The sequence below is a fragment of the Trichoplusia ni genome, chromosome 12, assembly GCF_003590095.1.
Source record: "Trichoplusia ni isolate ovarian cell line Hi5 chromosome 12, tn1, whole genome shotgun sequence".
Taxonomy (NCBI): Eukaryota; Metazoa; Arthropoda; class Insecta; order Lepidoptera; family Noctuidae; genus Trichoplusia; species Trichoplusia ni.
The window spans coordinates 11,283,707-11,311,467 of NC_039489.1; the positions used below are offsets into that span (position 1 = coordinate 11,283,707).

General features: G+C 32.8%; 1 protein-coding gene across 1 annotated transcript; it reads left to right on the top strand.

Annotated features, from left to right (window-relative positions):
• The first annotated feature begins 953 nt into the window (after window positions 1-953).
• LOC113499195 (putative glutathione-specific gamma-glutamylcyclotransferase 2) lies at window positions 954-27,610 on the top strand. Its single transcript, XM_026879569.1, has 3 exons — window positions 954-1,420; window positions 11,517-11,552; window positions 25,890-27,610. The coding sequence occupies exons 1-3, from the start codon at window positions 1,232-1,234 to the stop codon at window positions 26,409-26,411; spliced, it is 747 nt and encodes a 248-aa protein (XP_026735370.1). The 5' UTR covers window positions 954-1,231; the 3' UTR covers window positions 26,412-27,610.
• The last annotated feature ends 151 nt before the right edge of the window (window positions 27,611-27,761 follow it).

Sequence of the window (27,761 nt, forward strand, 5' to 3'; positions counted from 1 at the left end):
ACTATCACGATAAAAAAAAACTAAAATACGGGCAGAAACATAAATATAACTTATTTATCCAGAAATACCAATAAAACATAACTACGTTCGTAACATACCGCGGGTTCGATCCCCGCCTTGGTCAAGCGTTTGTGTTAATCACAAATGCTTGTGCCGAGTCTGGGCGCCTTTGAGCATGTGACTTGAATGTTTGTGAAACCCTCCACGATACAAGGGTTCAATCTCTTAAAGTTATTGTTTAAAAAGTTCATAGTTTGAAACTTTATTTATTATAATAGACCTGCACCGCAAGGCTTTTATAATGTATATTATTATATATATTATAATGTTCCATTAAATAAAACTTATTTTATGCCAACTTAGTGTATTCAAAAGCTTTACAAGTCGGTTAAAACCACTGCGGAGTTTTAATTTTCTTAAATGGATTATTTCTCATAATAATCAGAGATTCTCAAATAGCAACATTTTATTTTGAAATCCCCTTTATTTGTGATTTGGTTACCTTCACGCCTTACAAACTTGCGTAATAGTCATTCATGGCAATGTAATATTCAAAGAATAAAATTAGAAAAGTACCGCATTTTGCTGAGTGTAAGCTTTTTGAAAAATTGCATCAGACGGCGTCTAGCCAATCAATGTACCGCTACTTTACAAGAAGAAAGATGATTGGCTGACTAGCATTCCGGTTACCAAAATCAAAATAGAAAAAAAAATTATAATACTTTACAAGCAGAACTGTTAACAATTTAAATCTATTAGTAAACAAAAAGAAACCTAGAAATTATTTCTAAAAAGAGTTTTCCTGACATCTTAAGCCGGTAAATTCTGATGTCTATGAAAACAGTTTTATATCCTTGTATTGTTAGAAAAAATCCTCCGTTGTAAATACACAGTGTAGAACGGAACGCAATCGCGCGCCCTATTTCCCCGTATAGTATAAAACTCAAAATGTCAATCGTCAGTCAGCAAGTGAACAGCGCAATGGGTAGTCGATTTAAATTGAAATTACATTCATAGTGCTAGTTTATATTGCTTGCGCGTATAACTAAATACTAACAATGAGACACAAGTAGAATAATAAAAGTGGAAGTTTAAAAATCTGTGATAAGGAATCGCGACTCGGTTCTTCGCTTTCTAATTTTCTATTCCTTATTTGAAATCGCGTGTGTAACCAGGCGAATTTGTAGCTCAGAATTCAGATTTATAACATAAACAAACCTTAGAAATCAAGATGGATAATATGTCTGATGACAGGAGTAAATGTACTGAAGCGAAGAGGGAACCTTTCTGGGTGTTTGGTTATGGGTCCTTGTGTTGGAACCCTGGCTTTGAATACCAGCAGGCTATCACCGGCTACGTCAAGGGCTTTTCAAGAAGGTTTTGGCAAGGGAACACGACGCATCGCGGAACCGATACAAAGGTAATTTTGAAAACCAAAATATTTTTCCCCATTCATAAATCAGTAATACACCTACCTACTTGCGTCAGAAAACTCATAATTACAGGAAAGTCCATAGTTTTCTCAGTATGTACGTTACTTATTTATTTACTGTTCTAATTTTAAATATTTGAACAGCTGCATTTTACTTTTTTTTACCTTGAAAGAAGATTGAGTATGCAGTAAACAGTTTCTATTTAATACTGCTGTTTTGCCAAAGTACATTGAACCAAAACAATGTTTGTTTGTGTTAGTGTTATTTTTTTCTGAATGGCTAATGGTTTTTTTAGACTGAACTATATTGAATTTATCATGTTAAAGTAATCTTCAAAAGTCCCGTCTTTCTAGTTGGTAATAAAAATATGCCATAAATACTACTGGGTTTAAGCAATGAACTGAATAAATTAATCTTTCAATTAAATTACCTATTTGTTTATTATCATGTTAATTTAAAATTAATGTACTCGCTGAATGTCTCTATCAACTATAATATACAACTGTTACTATTTTGGGCTTATATTCATATTAGATTCTTATAAGAGAAACCTTAAGGTTTCTCTAATTCCTCTTTACCTTTGAAAAAAAATATTTTTCTGATCTCAAAAACTGGACTAAAAACTTTTCTTAATTGATTATTATGCTATAAATAACTATCTTATGCAAACAAGCATTGTCCACATCAAGCAATTTTATGAATTCAACCAAAAGTTGAATTCATAAAATTGCATAATTACTATGATTTGAAATCTAGACTTAATAGATGGAATAGGTATAACTTAATTCTACAACTCTATCAATTTTTTGTTGTTACATCCTATGCAAATTATAATTAATTAATAATGGCAGAAAGAACAGTAATGTCAATTTGTTTAACTTACTTGTGCCCGAATTAAAAAACTAGTCTGTCAGAATCAATGAATTCAGTAATAATTTTATGGACGAAATCAAGTTCATAATTTTTTCAGAAGACATGTTAAATTGATGGACTCAACTGTTATTTGTAGTCTAGACCGTGGTTGTCTGACAGCTAGCTTTACTAAAGGGTATAGTGTTGCCCAAGCTATTTGGGTTGAGGAAGTCAGACTGGCAGATGCTCTTTTTAAACACCTGATCCCTACCTGAAATTGATTTGACTGAAAATGGACCCTAATATAGTTAGAAAAAGTCTAGGCAGATGACGACACAACATTGGAACTAATCTCCTATCTAAAACTGTCATAATATTTTGATTTATATTATGTGCTTAAATACTATTAAATAGCTCTTAAATCAATGTTATCAACTTAATCATAATAGCACCTAATGGGATTGAGATTATATTAATGTTATAAGTTGAGTGTTAATCTTGTGTCAATGTTGGGACTAACATTATCAATGGATTAGCATTGCACAATACTAATATTGGATGAATTACACCTGATTTATTAGCAGTTCATGATAAATGAACTAGTCTAAATTCATAGCACTTTTAACATCTTTTTGATAGGATAACATACAAGAAGAATTATATAAAATAAAGATTGTACCTTGTTGCTAAAGGCCTAAGTAGTACTTTGAAACTTGAGTAACATAAAGAAGAAAAGTAAAATAAACTAAAAGACATTTTGAATTGTCTATCTGTCTCTTCTTTACGTAAATTAGTATTATAGAGAGAGAATGACACTTAAAGACAACTCTAAATTGGTCTAAATATCGGGCAGTAATAAAACAAAAGCCTGAATATACAAAATCTGACTGGAAATGAAAACTAAAACTGAAAAACATTCAACTATAAATCAGTTTACTATGTAACAACGTCGTAAAAGTCACGTGATTATTAACCATTATGTCAAACCAAACTTCATTGATGTGGACAACGTAAACGCGTAAAGAAAGTATGTCAGTGTACTGTGTAATTTAGTTTGGTATTTTACAACTTTCGTTCGCATTTACAGGTTAAACGAAACGTAATTGTCACTATAAGAATCCAATTTGCAATATAAGATTCAAAGTCTTACGAAGTACAGGTTAAAGGGGATACTGCAAAATTTATAAAATAATCTTTCATCAAATCAATCAAACATTTCTCTCATAGTTACTTACAAAAATTGCAACGTCCAAAATACTCAACTGATTTTGACGAAATTTGGTATTGAAGTAGTTGCATTATTACGCAGACTAAGAAATTTACTCCTAGATTTAAATTTAATTTATGCGGCAGAGCAGCTGTGGTAACTAGCTAATTATAACTTTACACTTAGCATTTTATAGCACTCCCGTATACCTACCTAATAGTAAACTTAGTAAAAAATGTAGTTTCCTTTCACGTCGTCACGTGTCTTGAAAAAACATGTTCTCTTATTGCTGCAAATAGACCACGTATACGAACACTGTGCGGTATTCCCGTTGTTCTCTCAATGTACAGGATACCTTCATAAATGCCTTTATCCTCAAAATACTTTTCTGACCGCCAGAAGTGGTGGTGTGTCAAGGTACATATAGGTAGGCATGTGCACTTTCCCACCAGATGACTTGTGACTCATCTGAAGTGCCGACCTTGCACCGATGCGTCGGAAATAATTGTGTGACGTAAAACATCTTTTTGATTTACACAGAAATGAGAATGATGCATTTGTACATTGTATAATAACTTATAATCTATGTAAATTGAATACGTATATGAAGTAAGAAGTACCTAATTTAACATTATTTCTATGTTTATTTGACTCTTCTTCTCTAAGTACTAATGAATCGAACAGCATAAAAACGATCTCCATTTATCAAGTTATAAAGTTAAATAAGCTGTTCAAACATCACACTAGGTACACTTAATAATCCATACAATCATAAATATAAAAAAATCATACGTATTTTGTTTTACAAACGATCAGTTTGAAACCGCATCTTCTTTTTTCACTAATCGATTCCTAATTGAAAACCAGTCTGATATTCTTGTTTATCGATTAGTGCCACGTGCTACACATTTTATTATATTGAAAGACTTTATGACGCGTTGTGAGAGCCTGAACGCATCAGAAAAGGTCAAGGCCGATGAATGAGATTGAATATAAAATAGTCCTATGACGTAGACTCAAGGGATTTCTATAGAACATTAAATATTAATAGATTATAAGTAATAGAGGCTGGAATAGGAAATTGCAAATAAAATTAATGTATTCAATTTTATGAATATTAGTTTTATCTGTTATTTCCTGTTCAATTAAATTAAAAAGGTAAGGAAAAAGTCAGGGGCTCTGTTTACTCATCTCATCAAAATCGCTTTAGCCGTTTATCCGTAATAGCAAAACAGACAACTACTTTCGCATTTACAATAGTAGTATAGAAATTATGGTAAAACTGTCGGTCATTCCATACGCGTGGCTTATGACTAATTTTAAAATATTATATTTTTTTATCTCAGATACTTTTTACTCTACGAGTACTTGCTTTATGTCCGTCCATCCCAAGATATTTTCTTTTTCATAACACCTATCAGTTTAACGCCGACCACCCAGCCCGTCAAAATTCATACAACTTCAGTAAAGAAAATAATAATAAAACTATCTCAGTCAAAATAATATTTACTTTACAATAAATAAAATTAATCTTATCGAAGCCGAAGGAACCCCCGGAGTCAAATTTTCAAAACAAAAGATGATTTTATTTTTCAGGATAAGAGGTTTATCCTGAAAAATAAAATCATCTTAAAAATATTATTACTACACAAAATTTTAATAATACAAACAAATAAATGTTATCTAAAACGTGATAAAAATATTTGTGAAAACAACACAAGTTATTTGAACTCATTGGTGCCCATTTATCTATATTTTTACGACCTGCAAACGATAACAATTTTGCTGAACACAGGATAAATGTTTGTTTTGTAATTAAAGCAAATACCTATTACAGTTTTAATCTGGAATTTTGGGTCACCATAGTCTGATATCGCGGCAATTACGCAGTAGACTAGTACCTACGTTCTAGTAATATCTAAATCTGGTAGATATACCATGAACTGAAAAAAATATTGACCTATAGTCCTACGCTGGTAAAAAGCTTTGATTAGTCAGTAGAGAGTATAAAATGTTCGCTCAAAGCTTAAATGATCAATACCCATGGTGACAGGGAAATGTAAATAGTGGCAAAACAATAAAGTGTCAATAAATTAAGGCGCTGCTAATTACATCATAATAATTAAACAGACAGCTCACCGGTTACCAACAATTGCGCTTCTCATCCGCGCAACCCGCATGTAAGGCAGAGCTATATACGATGATTTACACCTTTAAATGTAACCTAGATTTGCCTAGCTTTGGCTTAATTGCCTTAGTAAATAAATAATTGAAAAAAAAACAATATTAAGAAAAGTTAGTAGATGGAAAGGCAAAGTAATTTTATTAGAACTTACCCAAAACGGACAGAAACTAGCTGGCCTAAGAATAAACAACATCAGAAATTTTTTGGCCATTAATTAGCATCACATATGGCTGCCAGTTATCACTGACCATCTAATTATACACGGGATGCTTTGAAAAAGATTTTAGTATCTATTTCATAGTTCGACGCTCCGATCCTATTACATAAGTAGGAAAAACATAGGCGAGGTAAATATTTTGCAGGTTGCCAAGAAAAGTTATTTACGTCTGATAACATGCGTAGAAGTATCACGTATCGCTCACGCTAGTCTGTTTTTTAGGGGACCGTATCCAAAGGGGAAAACGGAATCCGCGACTAAGATTCCGCGCGCCGTCTGCCCATCCCCAGCAGGCTGTGGTCAGCAGGTTGTATCTAATGAACCGTGATAGCTAGACAGTCTAAATTCTCATGGATCTGTTTTCTGTACCCGCTTTAATACCAAGTAATTAAAATAAACATCGAAGTTAAGATACGATTGGTACGGTTTTAAATGTGGTTGCATTTTGTTGCCTAAGCCTTTTTGTACTGAATACCGTCATGAGTCGGATTCGCACTTGACCAGTTTTATTATTTTGTATTTCGCCTACGCCTACTATTTTCAACCGAAGTGTCTGGGAGTAAAATGTAGTAAGATTTATCAAAATCTTATTTGTTTTGTAAATAGTTCGTTCTGACCGAATTGTGTTTATAGAAGGCTGGGTGTTAAGCACCGAGCTGAAGAACTGCACTGATAAATTAAAACAACACTGTTTGGTCTGCGAGAGAGTCATTTATTGAAAATGTTTCAAAATGTATATGTCAACTCATGTAACGAAACCATAGCGCGATCTAATTCGACGTCAATGCCATCTATCGCGCTATGGTTTAACTAATTACTATTATAATACATTTTGCTCTTGAACATACCGCCCACCAAGGACATTATTGACGGAATGTCCTTCTTAAGTACAATGACGATGAACTTATGGGATGGTATTTTGAACTTAAAATACATGAACTTAACATGTAGACCTTAAATATTAATAATATAACTAAACACAGCTAACGCTAAATAAAAATCCCTTTTTGGTCTAAACATACATAAAAATATTGTAAATAAAATGGACTAACTATGTAACATTAAACCGTAACTGGTAAAACGCATAACTTTGACGTTGGTCTTTTGATGGTCGAGAATTTAGTCCGCACTGAGACTACACGTGTGACATTATCATCACCTGGGTGCTTTTGTACAACCCGACCTAATAGCCAGCGACTTGGCGGTAAGTTGTCTTCTTTAATTAATACGATGTCTCCTATATTGGGCTTCGGAACTTGAGAACCACCATTTGTATCTATTCATAAGGTTCGACAAATAGTCTTGTGACCAGCGTTTCCAGAATGACTGTAACATCCTTTGAACGACTTGCCACGTAGTTAAGTAACTTACATTTGAACTATTATAATTTTTGTCAGGTACATTCACTATAGGTTCTTCGATAAGGAAATGTCCTGGAGTTAAACGATAAAAGTACTGCACCACATAACTCTAAGCGTGGAATGCTTATTTGCTTAACGGGGGCTACTCGAGTTTTTATAGTACTATCTTGTTTAATTTCTATGTTTTTGATCTGTATTTCTTTTTCCTTTAATAATATGTTCTCTTTGACCTTATCCCTATAATTGTTCTCATTTTTTATTTGACCTGTTTGCTTTATTGATGTAATCTTATCAGCTAATTCACGAGAACCTCCGGCCTTACATGCAGGATTATCATCGCGGAACGGTAAGTGTACTATATATCTTCCTGTATCATCTCGTTTAGTAGTTTTACTATATAATTCTTCGCATTTTTGCTCTTCTGGACTTAAGATTTTCTTTGTACTAGATTGCTCTTCTATCTCCCAAAACTTTTTCAGGAGTTGATCTTCGTTGAACTGTGCATTATGAACGTTTATATTTTTAATGTGATGCCTTGACCTATCAATATCCGAACTGACAACACCGGAAAGGACCCACCCTAAAGTGGTGTTCTGTGCCATAAGAGTACCAGACGGACTCTTAATTATGCCTTCCTTGACGATGTAACCATAAACATCTGCACCCAATAAGATGTCTATTTTATTGGGTATGTTGAACTTAGGATCTGCCAAACACAGACCGTGGATGTCAATCCAATCAAATGAACTTGGTTGCATACATCGCTCAGGTAAGTATGATGTGATCTTACTCAAGACGTAGGCATTTATCTTAAGTTGAAAATCAACATGGACTGTTGATTTGATGGTAAACTGTACCATGTGCTTCGCAATGATTGATTGATTATTGCCTAAACCTGAAACAAGCCCGTGAACTGGAATTTTCTTAAGACTAAGAAATTGGGCGGTAGCTTCTGTTATAAAACAAGCTTGTGAGCCTTGATCAAGAAGGGCTCGAACAGTCTGGAATTCACCAGTCTTTGACTCGGCCTTTATTAACGCAGTAGCTAATAACACCTGTCTGGGCTTGGGAACCTTACCTGTAGACAAGCACGTCACAATAGGATTATCACTAGTCGAAGAACTAGTGCTATCCACCATAGGCGTTGCTACTGCATTTTGGCCTTTATTCTCTGGCTCTCCGTAAGGGTGCAGCAAGGAATGATGGCGCTTTTTGCAAACTCTACAGGAGGTCTGCTTTTTACAGTCGTATACTGTATGATTGCTGCCTAAACAATTGAAGCATATTTTATTTTTTGCTACAAACTCGCGCCTACTTACTATGGACTGTTTAGCAAATTGTTTACAAAAACAGAGCTTGTGAGGTTCCGAGCAGTATTCGCAACGTACAATATAGGATGACTTTGTGGCTATCATCACTTTTGAGCTATGAGCGTGTGAACTGTTACTGACCTGGTATCCGACAGCTTTCCTGGGCTCGATATATTCTAGCGCTCGAAAGCGACTTTCCATAAACGTTTGAAACTGGTGAAAGGTTGGCAATTCGTTGCTGGAAATGTTAGAAACGCTTAACTCCCACTGCTTCCTGGTCTCATTATCTAATTTGAACGTTACGATATGGATGATGATAACGTCCCATGTACTCACATCGATATTAAGATTTGTTAGCGCACTTAAACAGTCGCTTGTGGTATCTAACAATTCCTTTAACGCGCTAGCTGATTCGACATTTATACGTTTTTGGCCAAACAATCTTTTCAGAATACAATTAGTTAGGTACTTCTTATTAGCATAACGCCTCTCTAATTGTGACCAACATTCGCTATAATTAGCCGCTGAAATTGGTGTATGCCTGACCAACTGTTCAGCTTCACCTGTAAGGTGGCTCTTCAGATAGTGCAGTTTTTGAACATTGTCTAATGAAGAATTTTCGTGAACTAAAGATATAAACAAATCGTGAAAGGTTGTCCATTCACTGTATTTGCCTGAAAAGGTTGGGATTGCAATTTTCGGTAACTTTACGAACGAATTTGATGATTTTGAACTACCAGTATTATTGTTAGGACCGCCCTTTGGAATTTGCGACTCACTAGCAACATTGAGCTTGTTAAGAATAGACTTCATTAAACATTTACATGTAATGTAAGTATCTTCGGTTGAATCATAAATATCCACAACCTTTTGACCTATTATATCCTCTAATTTATAATGACCGTAAAGTTGAGTTTTAGTATTTTTAAATGAATCCCAATCATTTTCAAGTAATTCAAGTCTTGCTTGAATATATTCTAAAGTAAGTCTATCTTTCGGACACTTTTTAACATTAGTTAAAGCTTTTTGAATAACATTTTGGAGGTCTTTTAATATATTAATTTTGCCTTCCATGTTCTTGATATTTAATAATTTATGAAGTGTTTTAAAATTAATGAATTCGAATGAAGTCTCAAAGAATCCGAAAAATTTTACAAGTGTTTGAACTACAAATTCACTCTTTCAGAAATCGGGAATAGGTTCAACGTATGTCTTAGAATTATTCTAAGTCCTATCTATATACACAGTCTTAAAACTAAGTTGAACTATCTATATAATTATAATTACTAAATTTTAAAATTAAAATGTTCTTTGAAATAAAGTTCAAATTGGCTTGACTTCTTAATTGTCACTGCTACCTTTTTTTTTTACTCGATTAATTGTACTCACGGTTGCACTTTAATCACACAAACCCGTAGACTGATTGAACTGGTCGATGCTAGTGGCGCCCTCTATGGCGTCACTTTGAACTGGAACTCCCCGCAATCACTGGCTCCGTCCACCTTGCTGCACGAAGCTGTTTCTTCTTCAACTCGGAGGCTGATCTTGATAACGGTGGCGCCCTCTGTGGCCATCCGTTGAACTATAATCCCAGTACTTTGCCGCAGCGATCCACTGCGAGTACTTGGGATGCGGACCAAAGCTGGCACCGCTGCACTCCAAAAAAGTCTAGACTTAACCGGGTCTGACTTCCGGCTCGCTTGGACCAAATGTTAAGCACCGAGCTGAAGAACTGCACTGATAAATTAAAACAACACTGTTTGGTCTGCGAGAGAGTCATTTATTGAAAATGTTTCAAAATGTATATGTCAACTCATGTAACGAAACCATAGCGCGATCTAATTCGACGTCAATGCCATCTATCGCGCTATGGTTTAACTAATTACTATTATAATACATTTTGCTCTTGAACACTGGGCCCGTGTGTTATTGTTATTACTTTGTTAATAAGCGATTATTGTTTGTTAGCAACTCAGAATTTAAGAAAGGTCATTGTTTTATTACTTTTGTTCAGTCATTCTTCTGATTAGAAGTTATTATGTTGTTATTATCGTATGTCTGTTTCGTAACCGGAACAATATTATATGTGAAGTTTGTATCATATAATAATAATTATATCAAGCACCCGACAACACCCATTTTAAACAAATGGTTACTTAATTTTATTTCGCTTTTCAAGAGGTCAGCTTAAAAAGGCTAATCTGAAGAACGAATGTTTCAATTTCAAAAACTATTTTTGTTCTTTATAGTAAAGTATTTAATTATTTATCCAGAATGGCCATATAGTATGAGCTGGAAAAAATGCTCTAAATAACTCAAAACCTTTGCTACAAAAACGTGCCTCAAATTGATCTGCTATTTTTCGTAATCGACTAATTACGACATTAAGATTAAAAGAATAACAGTTTGTGAAATTAAACAATCTCTTCGTAACACTGAGATTGACCCAACCTCTATTTATTGAAGCGTACAAGATTACAGTGTTGACAGTCATTTACAATTCGCCGGTCAAGAATCAGCTGATATTTCATCACAAAAGTTATCACCTTGTTTTGCATTACTTTATTATTAATTTGAAGAAGAGTTCGTCAATAAACTACAACTGCATTTAATGTTGATCGACCACAGTGGATGGGTGAATATCTATGTCAAAACGAGTTCCTCCGTGTTTCGGAATGGTACCTTGAATTATGGGCTCCGACTGTTATTACATATTTTTGACAGTCGTTACAGGTAGTCAAAAGCTAGAAAGTCTGACAACCAGTCTGACTAAGGGATATAGTTTTGCCCAGGTAACTGGGTTGAGGAGGTCAGACAGGCAGTTGCTCCTTGTAAAACACTGGTACCAAGCTGCATCCCGTTAGACTGGAAGCCGGGCCCAACATACTAGGGTTAAGGCTAAGATGACGATTATTATTTGTTAACTAACTGTTTTTCTTTCTTTTTTACAGCCTGGCCGAGTCGCGACTTTGATTGAGGATAAGGAAGTGAGTATTAAACCTTTTTATAAAGATAGAATAGATCTATTCTTTTTTTGTTATCACTAAGTTCATTGTTGGTTTTGCTAGACGTAATTGACCCATTTACTATCGGTAATCAGCTTTAACTTCCTCTTTTAAAACTGGTTTGTTATTCGGTGATAAAAATATTATAACAACTGTTCAGTCAACCACTATAAAACGATACAAATTAACGCTTATATTAGAGAAAATCTCAAGATTTATTTCACATTCTAAGATCATAAATTAACATGTCATACTTAGCGATAATGGATGTGCAAATAATAATTATAATCGTTTGATACATTCTCGAAGTGATCATTTAACCTCTGGACTGTAGTACCCACTGAACTCTATTGATAATATTGTAGACTGTTTGTCAGACAAGCACATATATATCGTCACGCATTTTCGCCAGTATAGGTAACTTAAACTCTAAATAATATAAAATTTATCATCTGTAAAATTTTGAGTTAAAAACTCATTGGTTGGAAGTCATGTGATGAACTAATCAGACTTTTTCAGTGAGTTTATAAAGTGATAAACCTTCCAAAAAGGGGTGATAAATGACAATGATAAAGCATAAAAAAACATTACACATTTTGGGGAAAAACTTATCTGATATAAGATAACTAAGCTTAAATAACTAATTAAATTTTTATGACTACCCACATTCAGACAGTAAAATGAACGACTACCGTCATTTTACTATGTTTGATGAAGTGTTTGCGTGGTGCGGATTAACAAGTTGCCGCCATAACACAAATATTTGTGTTATGATAATTGTTTTATTAAGATAATTTTATCCTTATACTAATAGTTTGTATTAAAAGTCGCTAGTTACGTTATTACGATAAAGAATAAACATCAGTCATTGTAACACATTATGTAGGTAACTGAGAACTAGTTATACTGCCAGGTGTGACATTTTGGAAATTTATCCAGACTCCTTATTTGCCGCTTAATGGTGTAGCGTTTTTTTTTAAAGGATATAAAATGTTCTGTTAATATTCTTTTGATAGAAGTGAAGAAAATTGTCGTCGGAAAAGCCAAAAAACAACCCTTATATTTCGGTTTCAACCTCGTCATATATAAAAAGTATACAAGTTTGAAACTTGTCATAATAAATTCTAAATAATAATTATCAATGTAATAATACAGTACCTATTCAGTGCACAGGTCATTGGATAACCCGACGCCAAAACAAAAAGTTTTACTACTTAAAATGACTAAACATGTTAACGAAACGGTAAACTATATTTACTATAGGTATAGTCATATACATTATCAATAACTACGTGACTTTAAGGAATAAAATAATTTAGCAATATAAAATAAAACACAAAGAAATTGATACTTCAAATCTGGGTAATGTTAATTAAAAATGCACGTGCTTACAAAAGTTGCAATTTAAAATTCAGGCTAATATCAATGTTATTTTTACAAGAGTGTATATTACCACACTTTCTGAATATAACGTAGTTAAATGTTCTATGTAGACAGTGACAAAGATAGAAAAAATAATAAAAGAAAAAGCGGAATAAAAAGCGAAAAAATAAGGAAATCGGATTTACGTATATTATATAAATATATTAGAATCTTAAATTCGTTTATCCGTAAGACATGAATTCTTCTTCGTATGGAAAACGACCGTTTTATTTTGACATAGGTTATCGATTAAAATGGTAATTGGATTGTTTACTGTTTATGTAATTAGTATCATTGTACAAAAATTTTCAGATACCTAGAACTCACTCAATTATGCGCGTACGCCAACTATGCTAATATTGCTTGTAATCAACTTACATAAGAACATCAATGGACTGATATCTTTCATTCCACTTCAATTTTGAGTGTGTGAAAAAGATAGCGAAATATTCGTGCGATAAAGATAAACGAGTGAACTGAGGCAAAAACGATTTTAATCTGACCTCACGCTCTCACTCATCACTCACCAGTAAACGATTTTTTTTTTTTGAAATAAGCACTATAATTTTTTACGTAAATAGCACTACAATGATAATATTGATTCACGATCATACAATTACAAAAAAGATTAAGAATAGACTGAATAATCTATTTAAATTATTTGAAGAAATGTTATTTAATCCGCACCGTTAAACCGATCATTTCAAAACAACGTGATTGTATGGAAATCTAAAATTAGTTAAAATGCGACGCGTATATATTTTGTGGTATTTTTATCTCCATCTCCCTCCCACAGTGGGTTAAATAGGTAATAGATATTTTGCGCGCGAATCTTACGAAAATATCGCAAACTTTCTACGCAGTAACTTTGTTTCCGCATTCCTGAAGAAAAAAGGGCTTTCCTTTCTGTTATTATTATTACACGACTGCTTATAAAAAGAGTTAAAAAAGAAATGTTTTAGGACTTAATAATGAAAGCATGTCTGGTTGTTCATCCCAGTATGACATTTAAACACCAGAACCGCTTTTAATGTTCATGGTATCGTTCGCATCCTGACTTAGGTTGCCTCACCTCAAAGTAACATTGTCTGAACTTAAAAAGAGGCGACGAGTCCTCAGTTTATTTCCACGTTTCTTCTTAGGGTAGAAGTTAAGAACTGTTCAGAATTTGAAACATCTAAATATGGTAAAATTGTTCCTAAAACTCTACAGAAATATCATTATAGATTATTTTTCAAAATACTAATTCATTTTCTTAACTTGAGAAGAGTCATTATTTGATACTGACAAATAAGATTGATACAAAATAAAACCAGTCTTAATTAAGAAAAAAACAACACATAATTTTAAATACGCAATAATAGATGATTTCTTTTGTTTATAAATGTAGTCGACCCACTGTCTATTGGACAAAGAAGATGCGCGTTAGTCATAAGTTTAACGCACCTGTTTCTAGCACTCGCATAGTTTTACCATTTTTGTCCATATGTAGGGCAAAATTGTTTCTATGGGTATACCTATAATAATATTTACATCGAAAAGGAACAAGGAGTTTAAATACGTTCGTTCCACACTGACGCGTCTGTCCGTCGAAGTATCTTTATAAAATTTGTAAGACTATTGTTTTCATTATAAAATTGCAAACCGTTCGTTCTGTGATTGTAGCATGAAATTAATTAATTTTCCAATTCAGTGCAAATTATACTCACAACTTTAATCAACGAACATTTCTAAATAATGATTTTAGTGAATTATACCACAAAAAGGCAAGTCCAAAACGGATTTTATATCTACATTTTTATTTAAGATATTTAATCGCTCCACTTTAGTCAACAGATGTTAAAGCTAACTACTGAAACTACGCCATTGCAATAGGCCGTCCAAATCATTGGTAATATTTAACCGTTCACGAATTGCAATCCCATGGTTAACGGTCCAATAAATTGACTTGAACTCTTTCGGAACATTACTTACCATCTTTTATTTGATTTGCCGACGTTTAATTAACCTAATTTTTGATTGAGATCAAATTCTCTGGTCTTATTTAGCAAGCGGTTCTTTTTAGACTAATGACTCCTAATGAGAAATGTCATTGGTCTTTACAAATCGATGTCTTGCGCAATCCAGCAATAGTGCCTGTAATTGTTTTAAGGAGTAGTTCCCGATCTAGATTGGATAAACCATGTCATCCTTTCAAATGTAGTTCGTTAAGAATACTATTTTTTATAACAGAAGTGGTTCCATCCCCTGTTTGTTTTTCCCTTGCCCTCCTATTACCAAACTTTTTGGTTCAAATATAGATTTTTCTCAGACCTGATACTATTGTTTTAGTTGTAAAACTATCAAGATATTAGACAAAGCTAACATTGGTTTACAATCATTCGACAATCTAGGTTTGTGTTTAGTTTTCGGAACAGTTATTTCGGAATGCATTATTTGTTTTCGATTTACGAGTGGAAGTCAACTTACGTCGTGGGTCAACCGCAATAAGTCTTTTGTTTGTTTGTCTTATCGGACCACGAAATAATAAGTAAACGACCTCTTAAACACTACTCATTGTTATTTTCTCCGCTTTCTCAATTTTCATATATTAAATTATGCCTTCTTCTCGTAATTTCTTTCATAATTAAAGATATTGCATCCACTACCACATTTGTTTGATTATTTATTACTTCAGACTATCCATACCAGTTACGTGATATTAACCCAGTCTTTATATTGTTTGCTGTAACAATTAAAAATTTGTGAAACATGCGGGCGAAATTGCAGGATTTGCATGCATACTTAGATACTTTGAATACAAATAAATTAATTCATGATTTTTAAAGACGTCTAACAATTATTACTCAATAGATTAATTCTCAAGTGGAATAAAATGAAGCCAGTATTTGTGAGTGCTAAACAGATAGCTGCTTCCGTTGTCTGTCTTGAATAATAATGGCCTGTCATACATTCATAATCACATGTTTATTATTATTATCCTCATGGCACTGGTCTGGACAGTGGTGTTTGATAAACAATAACTTCTATTAATAGATTAGCGAATGTATGACGGGTTTTTACTCTGATCGTGTTAGAGATGAAATGGAAAGTTGGAAAGGTTTAGACGAAGTGCGCATTTGGTTGTTTTCCAATTTGTGTTCGAATTTCACGTTTAATTTACTCTGTTCTGCAAATTGTTAGGGGTGAATCTACTTCAGTGTATTTAGTTTTGTACTAGTTTAGGACTTTTATATACAAAGAATTGTACAAGACTTCATAAGGCGCAAAAAGGGGACAGCCCACATGTTACTCGTATTTTGAAAAAAAAAAATGTGACTCTCATACATACCTACTTCTTCGCTTGGGAAAATTCTCAAAGAGCCCGAACAACGCATGCGCAAAGCACATCGGAAGTAGTTATTTCACTAGTCAATCTTTTTCAGATAAATGCAATGGACGCAACAATATCTGAAACAGTCGATATGTGGTGCATAGTGATTACATATCGTTACTTTGTTAGAAGGATATGGTTCTATATAGGCTGGTACTGTTCTCGTAGAAAAGAGGACCCGAAACCGCAGTATTCGATACCAGACGTAATATTCCTATTTATTATAGTTAAGGGTTGCTCACAATAAAAAAAAAATATTTTATTTTTTGGACGAAATTTCTGTTTTTATTTTTTTTTGTAATGTGGCACTATAAAATACATACAACAAGAAAGACTTGTCCTATGCGGAGATTGAACCCGCGACACGTCACGCACACTGATCTTTTCTGCACAACCCTGTCACCACGTCATCTCATTTCGAAAACATAAGGATGACGTACCAAACCTTGCAATTTTCTCGCTTGCAAATTAAATCGACCGTTCAATAATAATTAAAATTAACGTAATCTTTGATTCGAGCATTTAAAAGCAGATTCGTCACCGATGTTACCACGTGCGCCAATGTATTGCCAAGTGAACATAATTGTATTTGACGCGAACTTAACACCTGATTTGCGTCATTAAGAACTTCTTAGTATTAGAATTGTGGGAGGAACACGCATTTATAGTTTTTTTTATTAATAATAAATATTACAATTTTCTTTATTATTTCTGTTGCTGTTATAGCGGCAACAGAAATATCTACATTACAAAGGTATGACAATTTCAACGCTCTAGGTGCCTTTATCACGTTCCTTAATACACAGATCGTTTTGTCTTGTGACACTGGTCCTGACAGACTTTGTATTACCTTACCTACCTAGGTACCTTACCTACCTAGGTACCTTACCTACCTAGGTACCTTACCTACACCTTAAAAATGACCTCCAAACATTTAATTAATAATTTCGTTCATAAAAATGCAACAGTGAAACCCGAATGTTATAGACAATTACATAGTTGCAAATAAAAGCAAAGAGATCTCATTACATATCAAATAACATAAGTATATTTTCCTCATGATAAGTTTGTTTTGAACATGTTAAAGGTGCCTTTGGTTTCATTGTGTCTAAAGTAGGTATTATTAATGTAAACATACGCATTTTTTTAATTTCGCAATTATACAGACGCATAGGCATCTGGTTCGAAAGCGCTATGATATTTTGTGACAATATCGATGTGCCACCTCTGGGAACCGAACTGTTGCCATATTTTGAATGTTTGTGAAAAAAAACCGAAAGATCGAATTAAAGAGCCGTTCGCTATATTAAGATCTGGATGCTTACTACAACTTTTTTAGTACTATCATCCTTCCATTACTTACTTCTTTGTCTGTCTTCTTTCTGTGTCTTTCAAAACAACATTCCTAGATACAGTACAAACAAGACATAGATGATTCCTCTCCAACTCAATAAATCGATCTTGTTACAAACCTTCCTATACTTAGGTTAACATCGTAAATCTCATAAGCGACGTCTAGACGAACACAGTCCATGTCGCCGCTATGTCTGAAAACATATCGACATAAAAAGGGCTTAAGGAAGAGATAGAAACAGTCCGTAAAAAACTTGCTAGCACTGAACAAAATTGAAAGAATACATATACTGTCGCCATGGTAATATAGGATCACGTGTTTTCAGCAAATTGTTTATTTTTTTTGCTAGTTTTCATTTCACCATACTTATTGAAAGTAGTATACATGTGTTGTAGCCAGGGTAATATAATATTAATCTGTGTTTTCTCCTGATTACTTTTAATTTTAACCTTCAAAATGCTAGAAAATACAGTATTATACTAGTTTTAATATATTATTTGTAGGTAGACCATAATAACCAATACTCAATAGTCAATACTTTATTGCTTCTTTATTGATTTAAACCATAATATAGCTTTAAGATTGCCAATAATTATTATTTAAAATAATAAAATTGATGACATCAGTACGTACACGTGTAAAATGCTCTTCAAAGCAAGCGGAAGAATTATGACTTCATTATTCAAGACGTGAAAATGTATCAGACGATTAGTTCCTTTCACTGTTGCAAATACCCACATAATTTAAAATAAAACACGCTTAGAAAATATAAGAAAACAAATGAAATTCAATACATTTCTCTCGTGTCTTCATAACGCCTTTGACCAATTAACCTTGACCCCTAAAGAACATTGTTTTATATAGAAATATTTACTACAATTATTTCTATTAACAACAAAATCACGCGCAGTTATGCACAAATACACATGCTTTGTATTATTATCGACACGTGTTGTTTTACACGTGGTTTTTATTATTAGATTAACTACGACTTATATTCAGTCCACTTAGACTCCCGAATGCGTTATATTTCTGAAGATAAAAAACCATCTAAGTTACTGTAAGAAATACAGAGCTATTAATTTTTAGAAGGTACAAAGAATTCTTAGAACGAAAGCGGTCATTACCCTTTCTTTGTCAATGTTATTAAAACGGTCATTAAAATTCCCGATTTATAAAAATGGGGTCACCCTATTTTGTTAATTCTTTTTCATATAAAAATACTGGCACTCTGCCATTGTACGCATAAAAAATTCAACAAGTTATAAATAGGCGAGTCTCAATGGAGATGTTACTGATTCTACAAGTGTTTAATTTAGAGGATGCTGAAATCCGGATTTCTCAACCAGATTTATCCGGGTAACAAGCGAAATCCGGATAATCCGTGTATTACGTTGGCTGTGGGGTTTTTGTTTGGTTTCGTAGAAGCAAAAAAATGTAAAAAAAAAACTTTCAGTTCATTATCGACTCACATTGATGTCGTCAGTTTATATTTGGTAAAAGTAAGCAAAGGGTCTAGTGAAGGTTAAATAACATAAAACGAATATTTAAATTCATAAAAAGTAACAATTTTTTTCGACAAGCAATATTACTTACTTGTCAGTTCAATACATTCAATTAAATGTGACTTGCGCAGGACCAGTTTTATGGCCATCTATGTTTATAGAAACTCGGCTAAATTCTCAAATAAATACTACTTAAGAAATTCGACTAACTTGAAATCTTTTGAAAACTCTGTCATCTCACAATACACGAAAACCAAATGACACATGACGTTTGGTTGGGATGGGGTCACTTTCGTACGGGCGACCTTACAAGTACATACACAAATATTTGCGAAAAGCCACCTTAATACTTTGACATAAGAACACTATCAATATCATTATGATAACACTTTATATGTGTCCGCCTGTACATAGCGCAACGGTGCGAAATTACGTCCGGCAATTTACGAATTGGCAGTCGTATGATGTGACGGTACTTCTCATGATGATAAAAATAAACCTTTTATGATTTATTTCTGAGAAAGGTTTACCGAATTTCAGACCTTATTGTGTGGGAAATACAGATGATGGTAAACTTGGGTTTGCTCTATTTCTTACAAGCTGTATTCAGACACATAATGAACTGTTACTCGGGTAGCATACCTACTTATTATAAATCAGAATTCTATTACAACATTTTAAAGTTTCCAACTTATCTTAAAACTTTCAATAAATAGTCTCTATCACTAAGCAGTGAGTCTTATCATTGAAATAACGTGTAAGGAAAGAGATTAAAGTCAAGGTGGATAGGGCATCGGCTTTCTAGTATGTTAACGTTAGATTACTTCATCATATGCTCTAGGTTTCCTAGTATTAGTCCAGTCTATACTGGATAAGAATTCTAATAAATAGTTGCTATCGTTTGGTCATCATTCACATTGAAAACAGTTGTGTGCAAATTGTGGATCGTTTTAAATTTAAAAGTGAACATATTAAGCTAAGAATTTCCTAATTTGTCCGATGTTTTGTACTATTCCATTGCCAAGTGAAAAAGTTAAATACCATTAAATGCAATTATAATTTTTACATCGTCAATTATTAGGTAGGTAAAAACGTTTAGTAAGCAACAAATTGGCATAACATCTACCTGATACTTAATATATTGCGTTACGTAAATGTCACATTGTTTCAACGTACGTTTACTCATGACTTTCGCAATTAGGCATAGCTTTATAACCGTGAACTTGACAATCGATAATGAATAACAATTTGCAATTATTCTGCATATTTTCAAATAAAACCTATCGTTACGTGAGCTATGTCAACAGATTCGCTCATTTATTTTATCGGTATTTTAATTAAATTTTTAATATAATATGTTTAGGAATTTCTTAGATTTTTTTTTTATAGGTAGTCACGTGTCTTTGACATGACACTTTTATGCATTGAAAATTTGAAACGATTCCATAAGAAACTTATGCAACCATTAATAATTATTTTTGTCAAAATGCCTCTATTGCCGGTTATACGTGCATCGGAAAGCTAGGGCTTTTTGAAACAACGCTGTACATACATAATATTCAAAAAAATATATATGATAACAATGCTTCATCGAACTTAAAGATATTGAAATAAAATTTCTTTAAAATTATAAAACCTAGAAGACAGATCAACCATTACAATAATATATTCATGATAAATCAAAACAACGCCACTTACCGTAATATAATCAATCAAATCAATAGATCCCATAACAATACATTCTGTATAACAATCCAGGGTTTCCCATACTCTCAATAGTATTTTGGTTCATTATCATATCGTTAATTGTTTTAGATGCTCACAGTTCAACCGTTTGTTTTTATAGTCTCGTTATGGCTTATGTAACCCGCTTTATCTGGGGTTAACTTATTGTTTGTTTGTTCAATTTGTTTAAAAAATTATCTTGAATACTAATACTACTTGTACCTTAAGTTTTGTATATGTGTTAGTAGATAGAAGTAGTATTAAAATACTAAACTACGAAAAAAATACCGAACCAGTAATATAGTCTAGAATTAAATGATATATAAATGATTATTTGGCTTCATCCTCTGTAATAGAAAAAAGAGAGAAGGCCCTACCTCTCGCAGATTGCTATAAAGTTTATTATAAAAGATCTTCAGATGACGTTTTAAACTGACGAACTTCGTTTATTGTGCTTTTGTTCAAATCTCCCAGCATTGTTGTCCAGTACCTTTCCAATAATCGTGTATTATTATATATTTCACCTGTAATCGTTTTAATCAGTCATGCAAGCATTCAGCTCATTCACACCTGTATCACTTCATACCCGCGTGCAAATCTTGGGTGAAAATAGATCGATTGTGCTCTAGCCTGATAGGTGACTTTACACACGGTACTTATTGAATACTATCTCGGACTATCTCCTTGTATCAGACACTATCTAAAAATACTCTTATCACTAGACGGTCGCTTTTCTGCAAGTTGTTGTTTTTATGACAGACAACAATTTAAGCTAGACGGTATTAATCCACGTAATTTACCTACGCACTGAACTTAAAGTTCTTCTTTTATGTTATTTTCGTGAGGAAGATTCATTATTAAATATGCAACGGTTTCACTCACGCGTACCTATTTGTCGGTTTTGCCCGACTAGTTTCGGACGCAACCGGAATTCTTAATCATGAGCTCCCGATAAATATACGTGAGTTAGATGTTGCACTTAATAATATAAGGATAAATCCTTTAACTCTACCCTGAAGATAAGTTGGCTCCATGGTAGGTTTGATCTAGTTAGTATGCTTGTGTTGCAAACAAAAAAATGTTTGTTTTAAAATCGTTGAAGACGAAACTAGCTATTAGGAATGCACTAATGAGGGGTATCTAGTTAGAAGTTACTCTTCTTAAATGTGCAAATCCATGGCACATTGATTGATTATTTGAGAGCTGGTCTTTTGGAGAATGTTGCCAAAACAATCATTCTAGATACAGATCATTCTATGAAGAGACGTATTCTCTTCCGCTGCCACCCATATCTATTCCTTTCTTGATCTGTGGTTACACTAGGCAAGCGGTGTATCAGTAACATCAATTTTACGTCTATTTACATTTTATCTCTCATTGGTCTCGTAGCCTTCAAAAACATCATATTTATGTTGATAACACGGGTGCTATCAAAACATTGCCATAATCTCGCAAAAAATTGTTGTTATGTATGATAGATAGGTAATACCTATCTTAAATGATGCTTTACCTACATCAATGTAGGTATATTTATAGATATCTTATCGTCTCACTTTTAGCCCCTGACGCGAAAAGAGGGCTGTAATAAGTTGACGTGTCTGTCTGTGGCACCATAGCTCATGAATGAATTCCGATTCAGTTCGTATAATAACGATGAATTATATCCGAGTGTTCTTAGACATAAAAGAATTAGAAATAATATTAATTGGTCGAGCCATTTAAAAGTCGGTGGTGTGAGGTTTTTTTCTGTCAGGCTTTTTTTTATTTCTATTTTATGATATCGTTTGAAGTAGCCTATGTGTTCTACATACAGTTTTGAAATACATTGGTAAGGTCCCAACTTATAGATCTTATACAAAAAGCCGAACAATTCATTAAACTGTTCTATTCATTACACAGATATCTAGTACCATGTATGTATTTACTGTATTTAGATACAGTATGCCTATAACAATAGAACATCATTTCTATTTACAAAACAAAACACTACCAAGCAGCAGAAAGCATTTGTTATTATTATGACATAATAATGACAATTCAAACGCTTTATAAACACAAAATTTATAATAATTAGAATCCATTCAATAATAATTTAAAGCGTTTGTAACAGATTTGTGTATTAATAAAGTGATTATTTAAGGTTTATAATTAAGTTTGTTATTTGACGTATTATTGTTTGGTTTATAAGCTGACTGTTTTTCAAAACATGATTGCTAGAAAGTAGAAATGGATCGCTATTGTGATGATTGAGTCATTATACGTCATTTGTATATGATTGACTTACAAATTTAATTTCTTTAACCTAAAAAAAAATGAATAATTATCTCAAATAATAGGTTTTTCTAAAAAAAATTTAATAGTTTAAAGGGTTTTTGAAATTGATGTCATTATAGTTAGTCGGGTAATATTTACGGTTGTCTCTAAAACTCAATATAATACCTTCTTAATTACTACACAAAAACTTATCTAAAATTATATGAATATAAGACGTTGGCAATCAAATAAAGATAACCTAAAGTTATGTTGCTGGGTTTTAACACAATTAAGTCTTGCATTTGATATTAAAATATTTGTATACTTACGTACTTATGAACTCTACATTACTTGACATTAAATTGTAATCCATTATTCGATTCAAATTAAAACCGCATTGTTTTGTTCAATGGTTCTGTAGCATATCCAAAAACCAATCGAACATCGATCTTTAAAAGGTCATTTCTATGGTATGTTTATTTTAATACAATCAGGACATATTACAGTTTCAGCAATAAAATAAATATTATACGTATAGTAAGTTGTAAAGTCATAAAAAATAGACAGGAAATGAAAAAGGAAATATGAAATTGAACGGAAATGAATGTGAAATTGTAACTATAATAATTTCTAAAAAGTATTCTAGAAGTAAACCGCTCTTGTAATTTCAAGTAATACAAATAGGTGTCATGTGATGATCATTTATTCCCAACGTGTTGGAAACTGGCTAAATGTCCACATAAAAAGCGAAAATATCCCACATAAAAAACGTCCTTGAATTCACTCTCGCGTATGTTCAAACATTTATAGCAAATGTTGGCCACGTGAACTTGGTGTTTGTTTTCGCGTGCCCAGCTACCGACCTTGACTTATATCGGGGGCAACACTCACCAAAACATGCAAAAACCCAATTAACATACGATTTAATGTTATTAAACAGAAACGTGAAATTTTACGATACAAAAATCTTCTATAAATATATTTTTGTTATTGGCTATCGTTCAAAAAGAACTGGTTTGAAAATGATTGCCAGTATCACGTTTTCTTAAAATGTTTTGTATTTGATTACCATATTTGATTAAAGATGGCGTTACTGTGTGAATAGTGATAAAAAAATATGTAATTAAATGACGTGTCAAAATTAAATTGACGCTAACGAAATTTGAGATGATATTAAATGTATGTAAGTCGCTATTTTGTACTTAAGACTGACATTTCAGTATTAAGACTTTAACAAAGACGATTTCAACACTTTAAATTGTCATAAAAATAAAAACATTAAACAACCGCACGTTAATAAGTATATGTAAATAACGTGTCGCATTGTTTCGCCGCGATGGACGAATAATTCACTTTTTCCGATATTAATGAAACTTAGACACCATGCAAGGATATCTCACATCTCAATTTATAATCGCAGTATTCTTTTTTCTTATCACAGTCAATGTGTTTTCATTTAAAATAGACTAAAGATTATTTATTGAATCATTCTGTGACCTAACTTCTTTATAAAACTTATAAAACACCCAGACAAAAGACGATAGCTATAAACAATGACAATATTGTCAGATCTTTCAACCACATAAAGACTTGTTTGTTCTAGAATATTTACTAGAAGACCCACTGAGATTATTTAATTGTAACTCTATTGTGAATTGAATAGATCTTAAATTGCTAATGTTTGGTAAGATGTCCGTACTTCTAAGTGTTTATTTTTCACTTTATAAAAATAAAAATGATATGCCAATTGAAAACTAAAGACGGATAAAATTATCGAAAATAGGAAGGAGCTAACTTCGGGCGGCCCTAGAAGTATTTTCAGTATATTCAGAACATTGCGTGTGCATCGCACTTGATGGATTTTTGACGGTTCTCTTGGTTACCAAGTTCTAAAGTTTATGACGTCTTTTATCTTAATGTATCTCCAAATAAAATTTTCGCCAACATCGACAATCAAAACGTCAGTACCATCCCGAAAATATCAAATTCAATGTGACTTAAAAGAAATTCCGTTCACTTTTCAAATTTATTTCACGAAAATTTCGACTCATGCATGACAGGAATAATGTACCGAGATTGTTCTAATATTTGTTCGAGAAACGACTTTAGAATTGTTTGCGGTTTAATTATATTATTGTACCGCAGTTTACTATTTCATTCGAGTTTATTATACGTTCTCATAAGAAAACTAAACAACGATCTAATTGTTATGAGAAAACTCTCTTGTTTGTTAATGGATCATAATTGAGTTATCCATGACATATTGAATGATTAATTGAATTGTCTGTTTTTCTCCTATTTTGATATCCGCTTCCTTTCTCACTGGTTTCAGGTGAATACCTGTATTGTACACTAACGGCACCTTGCTATCAGTTGCCTAGTATGTAAACAAAGAATAGTCGTCATGGTCATCAAGTCATGTGAAATAGTAGAAAATCTTCCTCTAAGTTTTCTCTATATCGACATTTTTTAAATCCTGTTGGTAGTATTAGGGTCATCAGGTCTTTAAGTAATGTTATTAGTAGTAATATTATAACCAGTATCCCAGCACGGCACATTCGCAATAATATTACTTTAGGACTTTGTGGTAGGACCCCACGTACGTTCAAACAAAAAGCTTTTCAAGTTACCTTGACAAAGATTTGTTGACAGTAACCGATATTAAATTTCTTTTTCAATTGTTCCAGGGTGTCACATGGGGCAAGGCGTTCCTGATCTCAGCGGACAACAACGCCGCCTTACCTTACCTCACGACCAGGGAATGCCAGCTAGGTGGCTACAGAACTTACACAGTAAACTTCCACCCCAGACCCGACCTAGAATACTCCTCAAGTTCCACTTCAAGCAGCGAGAAGAAAGATGCTCTTTTATACATCGCTGTTCCCGAAAACCAGCATTGGCTGGGATCCGCGCCGTTGCCAGATATTGCAAAACAAATCCTCGAATGTAAAGGATCTTCCGGTACAAATGCAGAATATCTTCTAAGGTTAGCCGACTTCATGAGGGACGAAATTCCAGAAGCGTTAGACGAACACCTCTTCTCCTTAGAAAGGCTGGTCAAGAAGTTCGCTTCAGATATGAGGATCTGTTTAAGGACTCTTATGGGAGAGGAGAGGCAAGAAGAGAAGTCTGAGGCTAAGGCTGTCGTACCCAGCTTCCAGTACGCCTCGAGAGTCCCCGAGAAGAAGCTGCGTTGTGTCAATATGTGATATGGGCTTAGACCAAATACTAGGTCTGGATAGGCTAGCCTTAATGTCGTTGTGACGACTCAGATAAATAGTTGTGACCGTTGATTTTTTTGGTATACACATTACCTAAATGTGTCTATCAAATTTTTGATCTACCGAATCAAAATCCGGCCTATAAGCTTTGTATAAAAACTTAATACTCTAAAACTAATTTTTGATATAAATTTTTCGCAAAAATGTTATCTAACATGTTATTTTTTTCTTTTGACTAAATTTATTATTACTTGACATAAAATACCTACACATATTGACATTTCGTCATGACTATTTGTCTTATTCAAATAGCCAAAACCGGGTATTAGGTAGGTAATAATCAATTGACATTTTGCATGTGATAAATTAATAAATTTCGCAAAAATAAATAAAAATGTCTTAAAAAGATATTTAAAGCATAAACTGATATCGTTAATTCTATAATTTGTTCTTGTTTTTATTTATATTCTTGTAATTGTAATTTATTTGCAAAATTTATTTATTTTTCCGAAATCTAATTTTATTATGTTAATATAAGTTATTATAATCTATAGTTGCAATGTTAAATAGATGACATAGTTTGATGACCAATCGTAGTATTGTTTATGACCACATAGACTTTGACAACAGCGCTGTTATGACTAAAACTCTTTTGAAAACAAATTTGCGGATATCACACGCACTGATTTTTCCATGTAAAAAATTGTAACACTACTAGATTCACAGAAAAACTAAATGTAACATAGCTTCTAATGTTATTCGTCAATTTCTAACTATCATCAATTCATTATTCAATAGGTATAAGAGACAACGCAAAATATTAGTTATCTATAATTTAGACTAGCTGTGAAGGAGGCGTGTGATTCTGAAAAACTATTTTATTTATACTCTTTTTCATGTATTTCGTATTTTCTGCATTTTATGATATTTTATGAGCGCGGGACGTAATTAAAATATTGCCAGAGAATGAAAATAAAGTCTTCGTAACGAAATTGTGTAATAATTGTCGTAATATTTATTTTTGGAGATTTAATTATTATTTTTATATAAATTTCCAGAAAATAATTACCATGCCTATTAAAGTATTGGCAGCGAATAAGTAAATTGGCAATTATAAAAAATATTATGTTGAATTAAATAATATTATTTTTATAACGACATTTATGAAAGCACGCACAAACGAAAAAGTAAAACCAAATAATTGTTTAATAAATAAGTATTATCGCGGATCTAGATTATTTAAGTTTATTTTTGTGATTAAATAAATATTTTTGTATAATTTAAGTGATCTAATTTAAGAAATTTATATTTTATTTCATGTTAATAAATTGTAGGTAT